The following is a 20,901-nucleotide window of genomic DNA, read 5'->3' as shown; positions in this document are numbered from 1 at the left end:
TGTCCCCCAGATTAGGCAGCATAGTTGTCCCCCAGATCAGGCAGCATAGTTGTCCCCCAGATCAGGCAGCATAGTTGTCCCCCAGATCAGGCAGCATAGTTGTCCCCCAGATTAGGCAGCATAGTTGTCCTCCAGATTAGGCAGCATAGTTGTCCCCCAGATTAGGCAGCATAGTTGTCCCCCAGATTAGGCAGCATAGTTGTCCCCCAGATCAGGCAGCATAGTTGTCCCCCAGATTAGGCAGCATAGTTGTCCCCCAGATCAGGCAGCATAGTTGTCCCCCAGATTAGGCAGCATAGTTGTCCCCCAGATTAGGCAGCATAGTTGTCCCCCAGATCAGGCAGCATAGTTGTCCCCCAGATTAGGCAGCATAGTTGTCCCCCAGATTAGGCAGCATAGTTGTCCCCCAGATTAGGCAGCATAGTTGTCCCCCAGATTAGGCAGCATAGTTGTCCCCCAGATTAGGCAGCATAGTTGTCCCCCAGATTAGGCAGTTTACCCCCCCCCCCCCTACACACACACACACACATATATACACAGACACATAGAGACACAGACACAGACACATATATACAGACACATATAAACACAGACACATATATACACACAGACACATATATACACACAGACACATATATACACACAGACACATATATACACACAGACACATATATACACACAGACACATATATACACACAGACACATACACAGACACATATATACACACACATATATACACACACATATATACACAGACACTCACCCGCCCTGCGCAGCAGATGGAGACAGGATACACGGCCTCTCCCCTCCCTGCTCTGTCTATGGAGGGTTGTAAGACTGCACGGGGCAGAGAGAAGGCGGGGGAGGGGGAGAGAGGAGACAGGAGGTCACGCCCCCTCCCCAGCACTGTACAGTCTCTTCCTGTCATCGCACGGAGCTCTCCCTGTCACCGGCTGGTGGTGTCAGTCCTGGGCATTGTACGGCCGGTCATGAAAGAAGTGCTGTTCTGGGGATGCTGCTCCGTCCGCCCCTGTCAGTGAATGAAAAATACCGGCCATTGCATGGCCGGTATTTTTCATCCCAACTTACCGGCACAGCCCGGAATGTAGATGAAAATACCGGCTGTGCCGGTAAAATACCGGCAGGGTGGCAACCCTAGCCACAAGTCGGTCATCAGTCAAGTCATCTTATTGTCAGTCACTATCTCTGTCAAGTCAAGTCCATCTGTAGTCACCGTGGCCTGCACTAAAATCAGTCTAACTACTGCAAGTCCCAGAAAGCCTGCGAGGTCCCCCTGTGTCACTGGTCACCTTCCTGGGATATTTAGCTGTACTGCAAAGACTATATCTGTCTTGCCTCAGTAAAGCTGCCGTTATCCTTAATCTGGCGTTGGTGTCTCTAACCGGGGATCAGCGTTATTACCTTCGGGTGGTTAAGGTTAAACCACGCCCTGGCGTCACGACAAGAAGGGGTTAATACCATGTGTCCCTTGGGCCATAACATCTGCCCTGCATCTACCCTGCATTGCACCCCAACACCACATAGCCTTTGCTTTTTTGTATAATTTTTCTCTTTATTTACTCCTGGCTTGTGATAGTGAACAAAAAGCAGTAAAGGAGTACTCCACCCCTAGACAGATTATTCTAAAGGATAGAGGATAAGATGTCTGATTACGGGGGTCCGGCCACACTCATCTGCGCTGTATGAACTTGCACTATTGAATATACTGTCCAGCACTATCATGAAGCCATTCTATGCACTCTTTGGGCAGCACTAGGCTGGTATTAAGATTATTTCTAGTTAGTACCGCAAGGGTATTCACACAGCTTGGAAAACACGCGCAGACATTTAACAAATCTGCATGTTTTGTTGGCCTTAGGACCGCTCAGAAATGCATCCTTTCCATACACAGCAACGCATTTCCGAGCAGAATCCACAGAAACAGTGTACATGAATCAGGATTTCTGTGGCAGATGTTTCTGCTGCAGAAATTCTGCCGGGTGAAATATTCATATTGGAAATTCCACCGTGTGAACATAACCTGATTATATTTGTTTCTATAATTATGGCTGATCTAAAATATTTTTCAAAATTGCAGCATGTTGAGCCTATGGCATTTCCCCCCCTGAAATCATGGCGTTTTTCTCCCATAGAAGGGAGTAAAAGAACGCCAAGAAAAACGCCATGTGGGTTTTAACTTTGGCGTTTTTGCAGGCGGTTTTTATTCTCTTTTAGACTTCAGCGATCCAAAAAAGTGATGGAGATACATTTTTTAATAAAATTTCATAGAGTACCATTAAAAAAAAAAATAATAATAAAGATACAGTAGTGATGGAAAAAATTGTATTTAACGAACTTTATCTTTTTTATAACAAAATTTTTATAAATTTTTAATCAGGGATCAATTTATGTGGGCGGGTAGGGCACTAAAAATGTAGCCGAAAATAATAAAAATTTAGTGTGTGTGTGTTTTTCATTTTTTTCCCTTTATTTTTTAGGTGGTACTACTACTCCCAGCATGGAACACACACTGTTCCATGATGGGAGTAGCAGTAACTGTACTAATTGACAGATCGCCCTGGGTTCCGCTGTGATCCTTCTGTATAATGTATAGATGCGACCGGCCGCTCTTCTATGGTCCCCTGCACTGCCGTATATATACATCTATTCAAATTTCCCGTAGAGAGCTGTGATTGGCCAGATGGTTCCAGCCAATCACAACTCTCTGTGGGAAATATTAATAGGTGTATATATACGCCAGTGCAGGGGACCATAGAAGAGCGGCGGCCCCATGTATACATTATACAGGAGGATCACAGCGGGTATCAGGAATGACATCCGCTGTGATCTGTCTATTAATGCAGATACTACAGCTCCCAACATGGAGCAGAGTGTGCTCCATGATGGGAGTAGTAGTACCTGCAGTTAAAGGGGTTGTGCGCTGCCCTGCAGTTCGGAGCTCCGCTCACAGCGTCCGGAAGTTAATTACTCCGAACGCTGTGCGCGGGCCCCCGTGTTTGCGGCCGGCAGGCGTGACGTCACGCCCGGCCGCTTCGTGGTGTCTTGCCCGCCCCCTCGTGACATCTCGCCCGCCCCCTCAACGAAAGTCTATGGGAAGGGGGCGCGACGTGACGTCACCCATAGACTTTGGTAGAGGGAGAGGGCGTGACTTCACAAGGGGGCGGGTGAGACGTCACGAAGGGGCCAGGCGTGACGTCACACCCGCCGGCCGCGAACACGGAAGCCAAGCCCGCACACAGCGTTCGGAGTAATGAACTTCCGGACGCTGTGAGCAGAGCTCCGAACTGCAGGGCAGCGCACAACCATTTAAGGAAAGATCACAGCAAGTGTCACTCCTCCTGATACCAGATGTGATCGTCCTTTCTATTGCAGAGATGTGGAGCGGCTCTATACAGCGCTCGCATCTCTGCACTATACTCCGGCCAGTGATATTAATAGAACATCACTCATTCATATTTCCCTCTGAGAGCTGTGATTGGCTGCAACCATCCGGCCAATCACCACTCTGGGCGGAAAATATGAATGAGTGATGTTCTATTCACATCACTGGCCGGAGTACAGAGCACAGATGCGAGCACTGTATAGAGCCGCTCCGCATCTCTGCTATATTATGGACGATCGCATTGGGTGTCTATTAGATATGTCTATTAGTACAGGTACTACTACTCCCATCATGGAACAGTGTGTTCCATGCTGGGAGTAGTAGTACTACCTAAAAGATGTTAAAAAAATAGAGAGAAAAAAAGTGAAACACGCACACACTTTATTAAAAATGTATTAAAAAATAAACATTTCCGTAAAAAAAAATTTTCTCATCCCTACTGCATCCCTTTTTTTTTTTTTTGGTACCAAACACATTCTGAAAAAAACACCAAAGGGGACAAAAATGCAATTTCAACTCAAATGCAAAAATACCAGAAAAAACATCAAACGCAGAAAATTGCACTGGCGTTTTTTCTGGCGTTTTTTTCAGTGAAAAAAAGGCTGGGGAAAAAAACAAGTGGAATCCTAGCCTCAGACTGTATTTCGATATTGTTTAACTGACCAAAACGGCATCAGGTAAATCATTATAAGCCTCAATATATATTTAGCATTTTTGACAGGTTTTCTTCAGCTAGAGCAGAAATGTAGCCTATAAAGAGAATGAATGCAGTGAAAAGCTTCATATTCTTCCTTTTGTTTGGGTTTATTCCCAGTTGGACTTAACTCTGAATCACACACAGGGTTAAACATATTTATTTGCTGGTTTCCCACTGCGTGTTTGAAACGGGGCGGGTTCTCCACGGCCGTCTGCAGCAGATCTTCGGCTTCGGTATTTCGGATGCGGAAAATCCACCGCAGACCCTATTGTTTTTAATGGACTTGCGGTGGATTTTCCCCATCAAACATTCTGCAGCGGAAAATCTGCTGCAGACAGCCACGCCCCCTTTCAAACACGCAGCGGGGAACTCGCAAATAAATCAGCAGGTGTGAATGAGCCCTTAGGCTAAGTTTTCACTTCCACAAAAAGGCAGTGGCCAGATGTTGACCGGAGTCAGTAGGGAATTTTTGGGTTTGCAATTATTCCCTGCTCTTGGATGTTTTTGAGGTAGCTGCCAAATAATTGTATGATGTGAACAGACCCTTTATTACAGTGTTTTCTAAATGCTGGGAGTTGTAGTTTAGTAACAGCTGGAGGCGAACTGTTTTGGAAACACATCTTTATGCACTTTATGGGTGTTCTCCCCAAGGGAGAGCACCCAAAATGTATAGATCAATATTTTGTGCTTTTTTTTTCTTCTCATTTTAGATACGTGAAGGCGGAGGACTACTTCGGATTTGAGGACTACGATGATGACCAGCGTTTTTTTTCCTTCAATAAAATTGTTACATCTTGGTAACATCAGGCTGTTTAAGTGCTTTAACATGGAGCCTCCAGCTGTTGCTTGGCTATAACTCCCTACAGCCAATCCTGGAATTTGTAGTTTTGAAGCTCCCTGTTTGGGAAACACTCAAAAAAAGGGTCTGTTCACATTTAACATTTTTTAACATGTCTTTTTTAAACAAAAAGGCTTGCTAAAAATGCAAAAGTGAACAGACTTACTGACTTACCACCCCCGTTCCTGCGTGTCATTTTTCTGTGTAGCTCCGCCATTAATGACATCATCACTCTTTTACTGGGCTGGTGCATAGCTGTAAAAACAAAAATAACCCATACTCACCTGCCACAGTCCCCCCTGCTGCCTTTTTTACAGCACAGTCCCTGTTGCTCTGTTTTTTCCTGCTTCTGATGATGTTTTGTTTAAGCATGACCTGCCTCAGTCAGTGATTTAACACCAGAGGCTGGGTGCCATCAAGACAGCAGCACCAGGGAATTAAAGGGGTATTCCAGGATTTTATTTGACTATGCTACAGGGGCTGTAAAGTTATTGTAGTTCATAATATAGTGTCTGTACCTGTGTGTGACAGTTTTCTCCCAATTCTTCTGGGATTTTCACCCCAATATTTATTTTTAACAGCATACAAAATGACAGATTGAGAGGAATCAATCTGCAACTAATGCAACAGCTGGAGGCACCCTGATTGAAAACCACAGGTCTTTTTGAATGGTTGCAGCTCATTTATGTTTCAATGGGTGGGATGGTTGATGTGTGGGAGGCAGGAATATGGAATTATGGGATTTGTAGTCAAAAAAGAAAAGTCAAACAGGAAATACCAGTTAACAAAAAGCTAGCCACAGTGTTATGGTAATTTCACAACATAGCCAAGACAAGCGCAGATCCTTCCTAAGCATGTCCATTACTGTCTGCCAGGTACATACTAAAATCACCTTATGGTGGAGAACCCCTTTAAAGCAGGTTAGTATGGATTATATTTTGTTTTTACCACACTCTGGGTTATTAAAAAAAATTCTGTCCTGAAAACTACGGAATTCCCTGCGGAATTTCGCGGGCGGAATTCCACGGTGTGAACTTAACATTAGTGTGAATGGGTCTCAGCGAGACCCGTTCACACTGCGGAATTTCAGCGGCGGACAATTCCGCCGGTGAAATTGTTCCGCGCAAAGGAAGAACATGTTCATTCTTTGCGCGGAAATCCGCGAGCACTGCATAGCCGTCAATGGTGACAGCACAGTGCCGCACGGTCCTACCGCCGCCGTTGGCTGCCAGGCTGAATCTCCGCTCGTGGAATTGTGCGAGCGGAGATTCCGTTCACACTCCGTAGTGTGAACATACCTGTCACGCCGAGCGCTCCGGGTCCCGCTGCCTCCCCGGAGTGCTCACGGCGTGCTTCTGCCTCCCCGGAGTGCTCACGGCGTGCTTCTGCTTGCTGCTCCCTTGTCACCGGAGCAGACGCGATCCGAGGCACGGGTCGTGCCCGCCCTCGGATCGCGCCCCATGTCACTCACCTCACACCTCTGTCTGCTTCCTCCCGGCGCGTGCGGCCCCGCTCCCTAGGGTGCGCGCGCGCCGGCTTGCTAAAATTTAAAGGGCCAGTGCACCACTAATTGGTGCCTGGCCCAATTGCTCACAATCACTCCCATTCCTATAAAAACCTACTTCCTCTCCTTGCCGGATCTTGTTGCCTTGTGCCCAGTGAAAGCGTGATAGTGTGTTTCCAAGCCTGTGTACACAGACCTTCTGCTGTCGCCCCTGACTACGAACCTCGCTGCCTGCCCTGACCTTCTGCTACGTCTGACCTCGCCTCTGTCTAGTCCTTGTGTACCGTGCCAGTCTCGGCTGCCAGAGAGGTCGAGTCGCTACTGGGGAACACGACCTGGTAGTTACCGCCGCAGCAAGTCCATCCCGCTTTGCGGCGGGCTCTGGTGAACACCAGTAACTGCTTAGAACCGATTCCCCAGTACGACCCGCGTCATCGCTTCTCTGGCACAGAGGATCCACCTCCAGTGTCTTCACCGGCCGCTAGTCCGGACCCTGACAACTTCACAGGTGTTTGACGACTTTGGATGTGTAAATGATTTATTATTATTTTTTTCATAAAAATGCTGGTTTTCCCCCAAATTTTATATTTTTTAATTTTTACAAATGGAGAAAATGCCCCCCAAAATTTGTAACCCCATCTCTTCTGTGTTAGAAACACCCCATGTGTGGGCATCAAGTGCACTGCGGGCAAACTACAATGCTCAGAAGAGAAGGAGTCACATTTGGCTTTTGGAAAGCACATTTTGCTGAAAGGGTTTTTGGGGGGCATGTCCCATTTAGGAAGCCTTTACAGGACGGAAAAAAAAAAAAAGCACATGCAATAAAATTTTGGAAACTACACCAGTAACTGCTTAGAACCGATTCCCCAGTACGACCCGCATCATCGCCTTTCCGGCACCAGTGTCCTCATCAGCCGTTAATCCGGACCCTGACAATACCCTAAGGGGGAAAAAAAAAAAAAACACTTGTCTGTGCAATACTATGTCCAGGGCACTTGTACAATTTCAATTCTCATTCTGCTGGGAATAGCAAACAGGACTCACACTGTTCTCCTAGCAACAGCTAAATGCAAAGATGAAGAAAATAACTATATATATATATATATATATATATATATATATATATATATATATATATATATATATTTTACTCCCAACACAAAAAAACATATCTTGTTTTCTTGCTAGAGAGTCAGCAGCAGTGAAGAGGTGTCTTGCGTGCAGAGAAGCGCTCTTCTCATGAGCAGGTTTCTCGGTTCTCCTCATTCTCATTCTGCTGGTGTCTCCTATGCTTGGACATTCTTCCAGTGCTTGCTGCAGAGTCATTTGTAGTCAGTGCAGAGCAGGGAACTCCCTTTCACACAAAAGGAATCCAGCAGCTCGGATCTACTTATCCAGCACTCCACTCGTGCTGCGCCCACACACAAAATCAATATATACATACATTGTCGTTTTGCAACAGCTGCAGGCACCCTGGTTGGGAAACACCGCATTAGGATATGGTATGCACTATGCATTATTAAAGGGGTTGCCTGCTTTACATCAGAAAACCCTTCCCCCCATTAGAGCTGCATCCAGTGAACCGTAATGAATGCCATTGGCAGCTCTGCAATGATAAGAAGCATTTACTGTAGTTACAATGCATTAACAATTGATCACAGGGATCCCAGCATCAATATCCCATGTTATCAGCTTGGAATAGGGGCTTCCAATCTAAGCCAAATGTCCATACAAGAGTACCCCTTCATGATAGCTATTTACAAGTATTTACGAATTGGTAACATAGCAGCGTATATACTTCAAGCAGGGACACCACATTGATTTAAGTAACCATGGCTGCAGGACACAGATTGTTAGATATGTTCCACTATAGCAGTGGTCTCCAACCTGCGCACCTCCAGATGTTGCAAAACTACAACTCCCAGCATGCCCGGACAGCCAACGGCTGTCCGGGCATGCTGGGAGTTGTAGTTTTGCAACATCTGGAGGTCTGCAGGTTGAAGACCACTGCACTATAGGGATAGGGCATTGTTTCCCAAACAGGGTGCCTTCAGGTTAGAGATGAGCGAACTTACAGTAAATTCGTTTCGTCACGAACTTCTCGGCTCGGCAGTTGATGACTTTTCCTGCATAAATTAGTTCAGATTTCCGGTGCTCCGGTGGGCTGGAAAAGGTGGATACAGTCGTAGGAGACTCTTTCCTAGGACTGTATCCACCTTTTCCAGCCCACCGGAGCACCTGAAAGCTGAACAAATTTACGCAGGATAAGTCATCAACTGCCGAGCCGAGAAGTTCGTGACAAATCGAATTTACTGTAAGTTCGCTCATCTCTACTTCAGGTGTTGCAATATTATAACACTTAGCATGCGCAGACAGTGTTTGGCATGCTGAGAGTTGTAGTTTTAAAACAGCTGGAGGCACCCTGTTTGGGAAACACTGGGATAGGGGGAATACATACATAATAGATATATCATATGTAGGGTTTAAAGAGGTATTTATTTATTTATTTTTTATATCAACTGGCTCCAGAAAGTTAAACAGATTTGTAAATTACTTCTATTAAAAAATCTTAATCCTTCCAATCATTATCAGCTGCTGAAGTTGAGTTGTTATTTTCATGTCTGGCAACAGTGCTCTCTGCTGACATCTCTGCTTGTCTCAGGAACTGCACAGTGTAGAAGAGGTTTGCTATGGGGATTTGCTTCTACTCTGGACAGTTCCTGAGACCGGTGTCATCAGAGAGCACTTAGACAGAAAAGAACAACTCAACTTCAGCAGCTCATAAGTACTGAAAGGATTAAGATTTTTTAATAGAAGTAAATTACAAATCTGTTTAACTTTCTGGAGCCAGTTGATTATACATAAAGTTTTTGCCTTAATAACCCCTTTAAATTTTAAAGAGAGTATTTACCCAGGGAACAATAATAGACATTTACGAGCAACCAGATCTATGAATTCAATTGTTCTTTAGGATCTATTAACACGTTTTGCAGCTTCAAACATGGTCAGGATACTGTACGTGTGAATACACCCTACGGGTATGTTTACACGGCAGAGTGTCCGCTTGGAAATTTGCCAGCATTAGGACCTCTCGGAAATGTGGCATCTGAATAGACGGCAATACATTTCTGAGCGGATTCCGCCGAAATACTTGACATGTCAATTCTTTCTGCAGAAGCCGGAATCAGAATTTCCATGGCAGATGTTTTCGCGATAGAAATGCCACGCTGTGCACAGTGCAGCAAAATCCCACTGAAAACAATGGGATTCTGCTGCAACGGAATCTTCAAGCACGATTTTTCCGCTGAATTCTGCTCAGAAATTCCACCGTGTAAACGAGACCTAAAAGAGAATTTCTACCCATCACCATGCACCCTACATAAGAACAGCAGCCAAAGTCTGATCTATAGGTTTTTCATCTTACAGAGATAATGGAATATTTCTCTTTAATTGCAAAAGTGACAACAGGAAGAGCCACCGTTCTCAAGCCTCAAAGGCACAGAAAACAGAACATAACGTAACAACGTTACCTGATCCCTTACATAATAGACACGAAGGCCATGTTCACACAGTGGAATTCCAAATGCTGCAGCAGAGTCCTATTGATTTCAATGAGATTCTGCTGTACTCCTTATGCAGCAAAATTTCAGTGCTAGATGTTTCTGCTGCAGAAATTCCGATTCCGGTGTCCGCAGAAAGTATTGATACGTCTATTCTTTCTGCAGATTCCGCAAGGAAATGCATTGGTGTCTAAGAGATGGCGCATTTCCGAGCGGTACTAGCATCTCCATGTTCTGATGCCGCTGTCAGTGTCCGTGTGGACATTCCACCATGTGAGCATAGCCTAATTGTACCCTATGGACCCCACTGACTTCAAGGGCCCATTCACATGGTAGAATTTCTAAGCAGAACATGTGTAAAAATTACACTCAAAAAAATCTGGTGCAGCAGCCTTCCATTATTTTCAATGGGATTCTGCTGCTCTGTGCACACAGCAGAACGTACGTTGCAGAATATTCTGCCACGGAAATTCTAATTCCAGACTCTACTGAAAAAAGGAATATGTTCATTCTTTTAGCGGAATCCAAATGCATTTTTATCTATGGAAACGGTCATGTGAATGAGCCCTAATGGTTGGGTCTGCTCTATAGTGGTATTTTGCTGCACAATATATGCGAGAGGAGGATTTTAAGTGAAACCTCCAATGCAGATGTGAAAAGTTATATTGTCATAAGGGGCAATACAAATGATATATAAGGTTATGCTTTAAGTTATAAGTACAGACATATGACCAGGATCAGGCTGGGTTCCCATTATGTATTCCCCCATACGTGAGCGCATACGGCAGGGGGAGCTAAAAACTTGCGCTCTCGTATGCCCTTTTATGCGCTCCCGTATGTAGATCACTTCAATGAGCCGGCCGGAGTGAAACGTTCAGTCGGCTCATTTTTGCCCCGTATGCGCTTTTACAACCAGACCTAAAACCGTGGTCAACCAAGGTTTTAGGTGCGGAGAAAAAGCGCATACGGGGCAAAAATGAGCCGACCGGACCGAACGTTTCACTCCGGTCGGCTCATTGAAGTGATCTACATACGGGAGCGCATAGAAGGGCATACGGGAACGCAAGTTTTTAGCTCCCCCCTGCCGTATGCGCTCCCATATGGGGGAAAACGTAATGGGAACCCAGCCTCACACGGTCTCCTACAGCTTGGTTACAGTGCCGTTGCGGTGTTTCTTTTGCCTAAAACAAGAGGATATTTAAGGAAATGATATCTAATTGAGGCGCCTGATACTTCCTTTTACTTCCTACAGCCTATGTCTGCTGTATTGTATGTAAATATAACAAGTTCTATATCTATACACCTGGAGAAAATTCCTTTTGGGGGGGGGGTGGGTGGGGGGGTGTTCCTGAAATTGCTTTAGAAATCTACGACTTTTAAGTGGCTGTTGCCTCTCCCCTCATTGTGTTTTCTCATTTCCAGGCACTAGCTGCAGGGGGGCTTCCACTCCACTGCTTTATTAACCTTGTCTCCAGGCTCTTCGCACCAACCCCCACCTGCAAACACTGTTGAGTTTATTTAATCTCTGCCTACATATTAACCCTTTAACCGGTTTTGCAAGGTCTGAGTTATAAAGGACACTGAAACATGCTACCCACCCAAGGTTTCGAGGAGTCTTGCCTGACATAATTCACTGACTCCATACAGTAAATATTAATACTGTCATGCTTGCCACTAATATAGAGACAGGGTCGTGGATTCTTATTTCTGAACCTTTGAATAGAGACAAGTGGACTATGTGGATAGGGGATAAGTTGGCAAGTACCGGAGTTCCCCTCTAATGGTGAATATCTTACACATACAGCACCCCCTTAAAGGGGTACTCCGGCCCTGAGACATCTTATCCCCTATCCAAAGGATAGGGGATAAGATGTCTCACCGCGGGGGTCCCGCCGCTGGGGACCCCCGCAATCTTGTATTCGCCACCCACCTGTTTGTGAGCTGGCATGCGGCGTGCAGCTCAAACAGCGGGGTGACGACCACGGGGCCGGAGTATCGTGACGTCATGACTCCACCCCATGTGACATCACCCCCCGCTATGCAACTCTATGGGAGGGGGGTGACGTCACACGGGGGCGGAGTCATGACGTCACGAAACTCCGGCCCCATGGTTGCCACCCGGCTGTTTGTGAGCTGGCACCGCGGCGTGCAGGTGTGTGGCGAGTACAAGATTGCGGGGGTCCCCCGGGACCCCCGCGGTGAGACATCTCATCCCCTCTCCTTTGGATAGGGGATAAGATGTCTCAGGGCCGGAGTACCCCTTTAAGCATAATACAATGGTAGTAAAAAGGCACAACAGACTCAATGGACCATTTTGGAAGTTTCTGCACATGGTTTTAACACACACTGTTACAGCAGAGTCTGCATTTAAAGGGGTACTCTGTTCCTAGACATCTTATCCCCTATCCACAGGATAGGGGGATAAGTGTCTGATTACAGGGGTCCGCATGGAGTGACCTCTGCTCCGTCTCAGCCTGAAGCTGTAGCTGCCTTTTCCCCCTCCATATATCTCTATGGGAGTTATGCGAAAGCTGTATCTCCATCTCTTCCATAGACATGAATGGAGGGGGCTTGTTGACCATGGCCCTCTGAAGCCTAACACATTTATGTTCAGAACGTCGGGGTGCCAGGCCAGAGGTCGCTGGGATCCCAGCAGTAGGACCCCCGCAATCAGACATCTTATCCCCTATTCTTTGGATAGGGGATAAAATGTCTAGGACCAGAGTTCCCCCATTAACCACAGGTTGTTGCTGGATATATCCTAACTAACACAGATATATGTGACTCTTCCAAATGGAGGAGATTCTGTCTTGGCTAGAGTCAGACATTGACTTACTGGAAAGCTACCTCCAGTAGGAGGCACTAGAGAGACAGCATTCTTCCTTCTGGAGAAAAAACTAATTTACATACAGTTTTTCCCAGGATTGCTTGGCCTACAATACTACAATACTTCCTATACCAATCTCCACAAAGAAACAAATCCCACCTAAAGCTAAACAAAGACATACAAAATAAATACTTCTTTTATTCTTCTTTATGCCATGTGATGAAGGCAGGTTTGTCTGTAATGGAAAACACTGACACTATGATCTATTTCCAGATAAATTCATAAATATCCTGATGTACCCAATTAACTTTAATGAGGTTCTGTTTGGGGTTCCATTGAAGTTCTGGCATTTTTTAAGGAAGCAGAAGTACTGCAGACTGTGCTAATCTTGCCATCACTAATACTGGAAAACATGATAGAACCCCAAAGTGCAGATGTAAGCAGATCCTTGGGCTATAATGTCTCGCTTAGGACCACCAGAATGAAAAGCCTCTTTGTAATAGCAGCTCCTATTCTGGCAAATTATATTGAGAAATCTACAATGGATTTGTAAAGTTCAGACCATTAATGAGTGCATTGTAGATTTAAAGGAGTACTCCGGTGGAAACGTTTAACAGATTTGTAAATTGCTTTTATTTAAAAATCTTAATCCTTCCAGTACTTATCAGCTGCTGTATGCTCCACAGGAAGTTCTTTTCTTTTTGAATTTATTTTCTGTCTGACCACAGTGCTCTTTGTTGACACCTCTGTCCATGTCAGGAACTGTCCAGAGCAGGAGAGGTTTGCTTTGGGGATTTGTTCCTGCTCTGGACAGTTCCTGACATGGACAGAGGTGTCAGCAGAGAGCATTGTGGTCGGACAGAAAAGAAATTCAAAAAGAAAAGAACTTCCCGTGGAGCATACAGCAGCTGATAAGTACTAGAAGGATTAAAAGATTTTTAAATAATAGTAACTTACAAATCTGTTTAACTTTTAAAACTTTTAAATTAACCCTTTAAAATTTGGCAGAATGTAAAAACAGAATTTTAGAACTTTTTGCACACTAAAAAGAACAAAAATGTTGAATGGACATAAGTATTTAGACCCTTGTCTATGACACTTGAAATTTAGCTCTGGCTCCGCCCATTTCTCCTGATCACCTCTGAGATGTTTCTACACCTTGATTGGAGTCACCAGTGGTAAATTCAGCTGATGGGACAGGATTTGGAAAGACACAACCCTGTTTATCTAAGGTCTCACAGATGACAATGCATCAGAGTAAAAACTAAACCATGAGGGGGAAAGACCTGGCTGTTGAGCTCAGAGGCAGGATTTTATGGAGCCACAGCTCTGGATACACAAGGACACACACAAAAAAATGTGCTGCTCTGAAAGTTCACAACAGCACAGTAGCCCCCATAATTCTTAAATGGAAGTTTGGAACAACCAGGACTCTTTCTAGAGATGGCCACACAACCAAACTCAGTAATCGGAGAGAAGGGCCTTGGTAAGGCTGATAACCAAGAAGACAATGGTCATTCTGATTGAGCTACAAAGCCCTTGTATGCAGAAGGGAGAAACTTCCAGAAGGTCAACCATCACTGCAGCGCTCCACCAATCTGGGCCTAATGCAGAGTGGCCAGAAAGAAGCCTTTCCTCAGTAAAAGACACATGAAAGACCACCTGAAGTTTGCCAAAAGGTATTTAAAGGACTCTCAGACTGCGAAAAACCAGATTATCTGGTCTGACGAAACCAAGATTTAACTTTTTGGCCTGATTTCTAAGTGTCACCTGTGAAGGAGACCAGGCATTGCTCATCACCTACCCCATACCATCTCTACAGTGAAGCATTTTATTTGGCACAAGGCCGCAACATGAAAAAAAAATAGAAAAAAGTGAAAGGGTCTGAAGACTGTCTGATTGGTTTGTCTGTTGTATGTGTTATATACACAGAGATGTAAGGCTACAATTCCCCAGCAGCTGACTGCCAAGCCACTCGATGTTCCGAACTCTGATAAAACAACTCATTTAGGCCCTGCTGAGCCTATTTACTTACCCTTGTCGTGCCCTCAGTTGATTGGTAATTCTACCTTGAGCTAAAGGGTGGAATAATCTGACAGCCCAGTTACCTAAGGATGTGCTGCCTGACAACCCTATAGAAAACGTTGTAGTTATTAGGTAGTGCACTCTTCGCAACCAGTCCATCTTAAAGGGGTACCGCAATGAAAAGTAACTTATCCCCTATCCACAGCGATCAGACACTTATCCTCTATCCTGTGGGTAGGGTATAAGTTACTTTTCACTGCACGGGCCCCAGCTCTCTGAGAGAAGTGCATGCTGGGAACGGCACGCACTCTATTCATTCCTATGGGAGCGCCGGAGAGTACAGCACTCAGATCTGTTCGGTTCTCCCATAGAGAATGAATGGAGAGCATGCTAAATCCAGCATGCGCTCCTTTCAGAGAGCCAGGGCCCCTTTTCAGAAGATCTCAGGTGGTCCCAGTGGTTGACCCCCCCCCCCCCCCTATAGATAGGGGATAAGTTACTTTTCACTGCAGTGCCCCTTTAAATGGCATAGCTGTGTTGGATTGGATCTTGGTGAACATGCTGGGACAATTTTAATGGGAATTGGCCCGCTTTATTTGCTGCTGATGCTGTTGAATTGGGTGTACAGGCAAATTGTACCTTTCCTACAGCTGATGGTAGCGCCAAACTGTCAAAAAGGCAGAGCCAAGCTGCTAAAGTGCCACAACCTGACAAGCCTACTCGCTGGCCCTCAACCCCCAAATGACTGATACACAGGGCTCTGTGTATGGGGTGGGAGGTGAGGGCAAGTAAAGAGGTGGCTCTGACTTTTTGACACTAGCTGTTTGTCAAACCATCAGACAGATGGTAAGAACTGCAAAAAATGGTGCTGGTCCATTGCTGTTAGATGTTAGAAGACCTTTCTTTAAAGGGGTACTCCCGTGGAAAACGTTTTTTTTTTTTTTTTTTTTTTAAATCAACTGGTGCCAGAAAGTTAAACAGATTTGTAAATTACTTCTATTAAAAAATCTTAATCTTTCCAGTACTTTTTAGGGTCTGCATGCTACAGAGGAAATGGTTTTCTTTTTGGAACACAGAGCTGTCTGCTGACATCATGACCACAGTGCTCTCTGCTGACATTTCTGTCCATTTTAGGAACTGTCCAGAGTCGCACATGTTTGCTATGGGGATTTTCTCCTGCTCTGGACAGTTCTTAAAATGGACAGAGATGTCAGCAGAGAGCACTGTGGTCAAGATGTCAGCAGAGAGCTCTGTGTTCCAAAAAGAAAACCATTTCCTCTATAGTATTCAGCAGCTAATAAGTCCTGGAAGGATTAAGATTTTTTTTAATAGAATTAATTTAGAAATCTGTTTAACTTTCCAGCACCAGTTGATTTAAAAAAAATAAAATAAAAAGGAGTACCCCTTTAAAGAAAAAATAGCATGAAAGAATATTGCGCATACTATAAAATATAAATCACAGTATTCTCTGTTCCAGCCTTCACTAGACATTAATAATTCCTATGAGAGATAAAAGATACTGCCACCATGATACTTTAGAAGACACAAAAAAAGCACCACGTGTTTGAAGAAGCTCTCATGGATATTAGGAAAAACAATGGGTGCCTTTTACCACCGGCTGTCGGGAAACTGGTGGAATAGCATCATATGATAAAGACGCATTAAAAAACTAAATTCCCCAGTCATGTTTCTATGTATAATCCGGGGGTAATACTTGCATAAAATGATAAACCATGTATTTATTTTGTATTTTATTTTTTATATTAATTCTTATAAAGAATGTGTATATATATATATATCTTTATATTTTTTTTTTTTTAAAGAATATGATACTATTGTATAGACGCATTAAAAAACTAAATTCCCCAGTCATGTTTCTATGTATAATCCGGGGATAATACTTGCATAAAATGACCGTCCTTTTTTTTATATATATATATATATTTTTTTTTATATTAATTCTTATAAAGAATGTGTGTGTGTGTGTATATATATATATTTATTTTTTAATTTTTTTTAAAGAATATGATACTATTGTATAGACGCATTAAAAAACTAAATTCCCCATTCATGTTTCTATGTATAATCCAGGGGTAATACTTGCATAAAATGATCATCAGTGTTTTTTTTTTTTTTATATTAATTCTTATAAAGAATGTGTGTGTGTATATATATTATTTTTTTTTTATTTTTTTTTTTTAAAGAATGTGATACTATTGTATAGACACATTAAAAAACTAAATTCCCCATTCATGTCTCTATGTATAATCTGGGGGGTAATTATTGCATAAAATGATCAACCATGTTTTGTTTTGTTTTTTAATATTCATTTTTAAAAAGAATGTGTGTGTGTATATATATATATATATATATATATATATAATTTTTTTTTTTTTTTTTTTAAGAATGTGATACTATTGTATAGCAAATGGTTTCAACATTTTGTTCAAATAATACATTCTAAAAAGTGACTCATCATAGGATTAGTCTGCAGCTTTCCGATATGGAAACCGCAGCTGCTTACACAGTGATTCTTTCCAGTCTGCTAAATAAAACAGATTTTTACCACTTGAAAGCCTAAACACAGCTGGACATATGGCCGTGGACACGACAGGGAGAGACCACTGACAACGCCTTTCTGGACAAAGTCTCAACATATGAAGACACAGCAGAGATGACAGAGAGACATTTTGACCAAGCCAAGTCTGGCTGCTGCAGACAGACCACCGAGCTGCAGCTAGACATAAGTAACACATTGCATCCATCACCTAGACCAGGGCTGAGAGCAAACCCTATAGGACAGTGGTCTCCAACCTGCGGACCTCCAGATGTTGCAAAACTACAATTCCCAGCATGCCCGGACAGCCAACGGCTGTCCGGGCATGCTGGGAGTTGTAGATTTGCAACATCTGGAGGTCCGCAGGTTGAAGACCACTGTCCTAGGAGATGACTCAAGATCCCACAGATGGGCTTTCTACTAGGCCTTGTTTGTTTTTAGTGATATGTCTGTGTGTATGCGATTGCACATTTGAACATAAATATATCCGTTCTTACGTATATATTCATAGAAGTCTTGAGAAATATTGATATTTGTGAAGATGGAGCAGAATCAAACATGGCTCTCAGTGCTGACATGTTGAAGATCCTGGCCCTGTTGTGACTGATCTCCATATACAGAACATCAGCCATGAATAGCTCCTGATTAGAAAGGAGAAGATCTTTCTTCTAGAGCAGTGGTCTCCAACCTGCGGACCTCCAGATGTTGCAAAACTACAACTCGCAGCATGCCCGGACAGCCGTTGGCTGTCCGGGCATGCTGGGAGTTGTAGTTTTGCAACATCTGGAGGTCCACAGGTTGGAGACCACTGTTCTGGTGCAATACCCAAAGCTGGCAAAATGGTTCTGCCACCTCTAGTCATGGGATTCAATGAAAATACACACATAATATGTAAATTGACTATGCTCTCTACCTGCACAGGTAGGTGTACGGATATAAATTTAGCATTAAATATTTAAAAAAAAAAATTAAAAATGAGATCTGTAGCAAGTGTGAGATCTGTGCACGCACAGACAAGCACCTTATTTCCAGTTTACTCCCCTTCCCCATGGGTGCGTCGCCCACCACGAATGCAAAGACACCAGAGACCAACGAAACAGACAAACAAGCAAAGCATTAAAATTCAACAATCATGTTTTTTTTTTTGTTTAGTAAGGAGTGCAAATAATATGTAGGCTAGAAAAGACAAGGATAACAGGCAATTCTAGCAATCTGACATATTAATCTCATGCAGTAGAAATGGGCACCAGAATGATACCAGCCATGGATCCCACCCCAAAACCTGAACCCTCCTACTCATTGTCAGACGGAAATCACAGAAATGTAGCACAAAATTCATGTTACATTTGTAACCTGTGGCTATGAATGAGAGGAGAGAGAAAGAGTGAAGAGTGTAGGAAAGAAGGGGGAAAATGAACACCAGGCACAGCTGTCAGACCAGACAGGAAAGACACCAACCCCCCGGTGATACCAGGACATGTCTACAGAGAAGAAAGTCAACACTGTACACTCAAAACTTCAAGTTTCATCCTTTTTTTTTGGGCCGGAGGATAAATTAGAGAGATTGAATAAGGTCTATCACTCAACATAGGTGGTCGACTGTCCCCTAGTCCAATGCCAGGGCTGCCACTCCATAGACTTCAGAGCACCATTTTATTATAACCGCCATTGGGGAAGAATTGGGCCACGTATTGCTCGGCAACGACATGGCTATTGCCTTCAGCATACAAGGGTCTAAATGGCAGGGTCCTGCCCTGCACCTGGGGTAAACTCCAACCCCTTGTCACACAGTGCAAGGAGTTTCTAGAAATGCCAAGCCAACCGCAGCGGGTCATGGTGGGCATCTTTGGTTGGCATCCTGTCAAATTACCCATTGTTACCGCTGCTTTTTTTTCTGTTTGAGTGTCTTTCTTCTCTTGAGGATCATCTCATAGAGTTTGTCCATGCCTTCTGTCAGCCCCTCTCCAATGATAGCGCAGGCCGGTTGGACGTGGTAAGGGGTGGACGGGCTCAGTTCTTGCAGTGCCAGCTGTCTTTCGATCTCGGCCACTGCCAGGGACTTGGGCAAATCCTGCTTATTGGCGATGACCAGAAGCGGAGTCCCTTGGTTCTCCGCAAACTTAGTCACTTTGTGCAGCTCGGTCTTGGCCTCTTCCAGCCGATCGGAGTCGACGGAGTCCACCACGTAGATGATCCCATCCGTACATCGGCTGTATGACTTCCACAGGGGGCGCAATTTCTCCTGACCCCCCACATCCCAGAAGTGACAGCTGATTCCCTTGGCTGCTCCATTGCTCAGTCGTATCCTTTCCGTGTTGAAGCCAATGGTGGGCACGGTATTGACAAACTCATTGAACTTGAGCCGATATAATACGGTCGTCTTTCCGGCAGAGTCCAGGCCAAGCATGACAATGTGCAGGGACTGGAAGGAGGAGATATTGGAGGAGATATTTCCCATGTCTAGAGGTTCAGAACCAGCAGCAGAACACTGTGAGGACCTGCCTGTGGTGCCTTGTGAGGATCCTCAGCCCATGCATGCCCTCATAGTCTGCAATGTGGCCAGAGACACTGGGATCCCTCCTTGGTAGACGAGTCCCCTGCAGCCTCACCCAAGGTGCATGTCTGGCTGCAGAACAGTCCTGGTCCTATAATCCAGCACTGGTCATCCAGGGTGAGTGTGGTCTGAGGGATCCCCTGGGTAAGTGGAGGGTTTGCTGTCCTCATCCAGAAGAACACCCTCCTCCTCTTCTGTGTCTGCTCTTTCTCCTCTTCACCTCCTATCTCTCTCCCTCCTCCAGCCCTTCACATGATAATGAATCTGCATCCCTAGCCATCAATCTCCTCCCAGCTCACACCCCTAAAGCAAAGAGGGAGGGGGAGTTTTAAAAGGGCAACTGCAGGGCTGAGAGAAATGCTCTGCAACTCAGACCAATGATTTCTGCATTGACTTTACCAGTTTTTCCCAACCAGGGTGCCTCCTGCTGTTGCAAAACTACAACTTCCAGCATGCCCGGACAGCCGAAGACTGTCCGGGCATGCTGGGAGTTGTAGTTTTGCAACAGCTGGAGGCACCCTGGTTGGGAAACACTAATATAAGACAATGTTTCCCAACCAGGGTGCAAAACTACAATTCTCCGGGCATGCTGGGAGTTGTAGTTTTGCAACAGCTGGAGGCACCCTGGTTGGGAAACACTAATATAAGACAATGTTTCCCAACCAGGGTGCAAAACTACAATTCTCCGGGCATGCTTGGAGTTGTAGTTTTGCTACAGCTGGAGGCACGCTGGTTGGGAAACACTAATATAAGACAACGTTTCCCAACCAGGGTGCAAAACTACAATTCTCCAGGCATGCTGGGAGTTGTAGTTTTGCAACAGCTGGAGGCACCCTGGTTGGGAAACACTAATATAAGACAATGTTTCCCAACCAGGGTGCAAAACTAGAATTCTCCGGGCATGCTGGGAGTTGTAGTTTTGCTACAGCTGGAGG

The 20,901-nt window shown here is 44.6% G+C and overlaps 1 protein-coding gene and 1 long non-coding RNA gene across 2 annotated transcripts in view; both read right to left on the bottom strand.

The window, feature by feature from the left end:
• LOC130284985 (uncharacterized) overlaps window positions 1–20,901 on the bottom strand; it is a 119,876-nt gene that overhangs the window by 25,095 nt on the left and 73,880 nt on the right. The window lies entirely within an intron of this gene.
• On the bottom strand, window positions 18,257–20,204 carry ARL4C (ADP ribosylation factor like GTPase 4C). The gene has a single exon (XM_056536013.1). The coding sequence runs from the start codon at window positions 19,868–19,870 to the stop codon at window positions 19,289–19,291; it is 582 nt and encodes a 193-aa protein (XP_056391988.1). The 5' UTR covers window positions 19,871–20,204; the 3' UTR covers window positions 18,257–19,288.

Source organism: Hyla sarda, chromosome 8, assembly GCF_029499605.1.
Source record: "Hyla sarda isolate aHylSar1 chromosome 8, aHylSar1.hap1, whole genome shotgun sequence".
In the NCBI taxonomy this organism is placed as follows: Eukaryota; Metazoa; Chordata; class Amphibia; order Anura; family Hylidae; genus Hyla; species Hyla sarda.
This window is presented reverse-complemented; position numbering and strand designations above follow the sequence as displayed.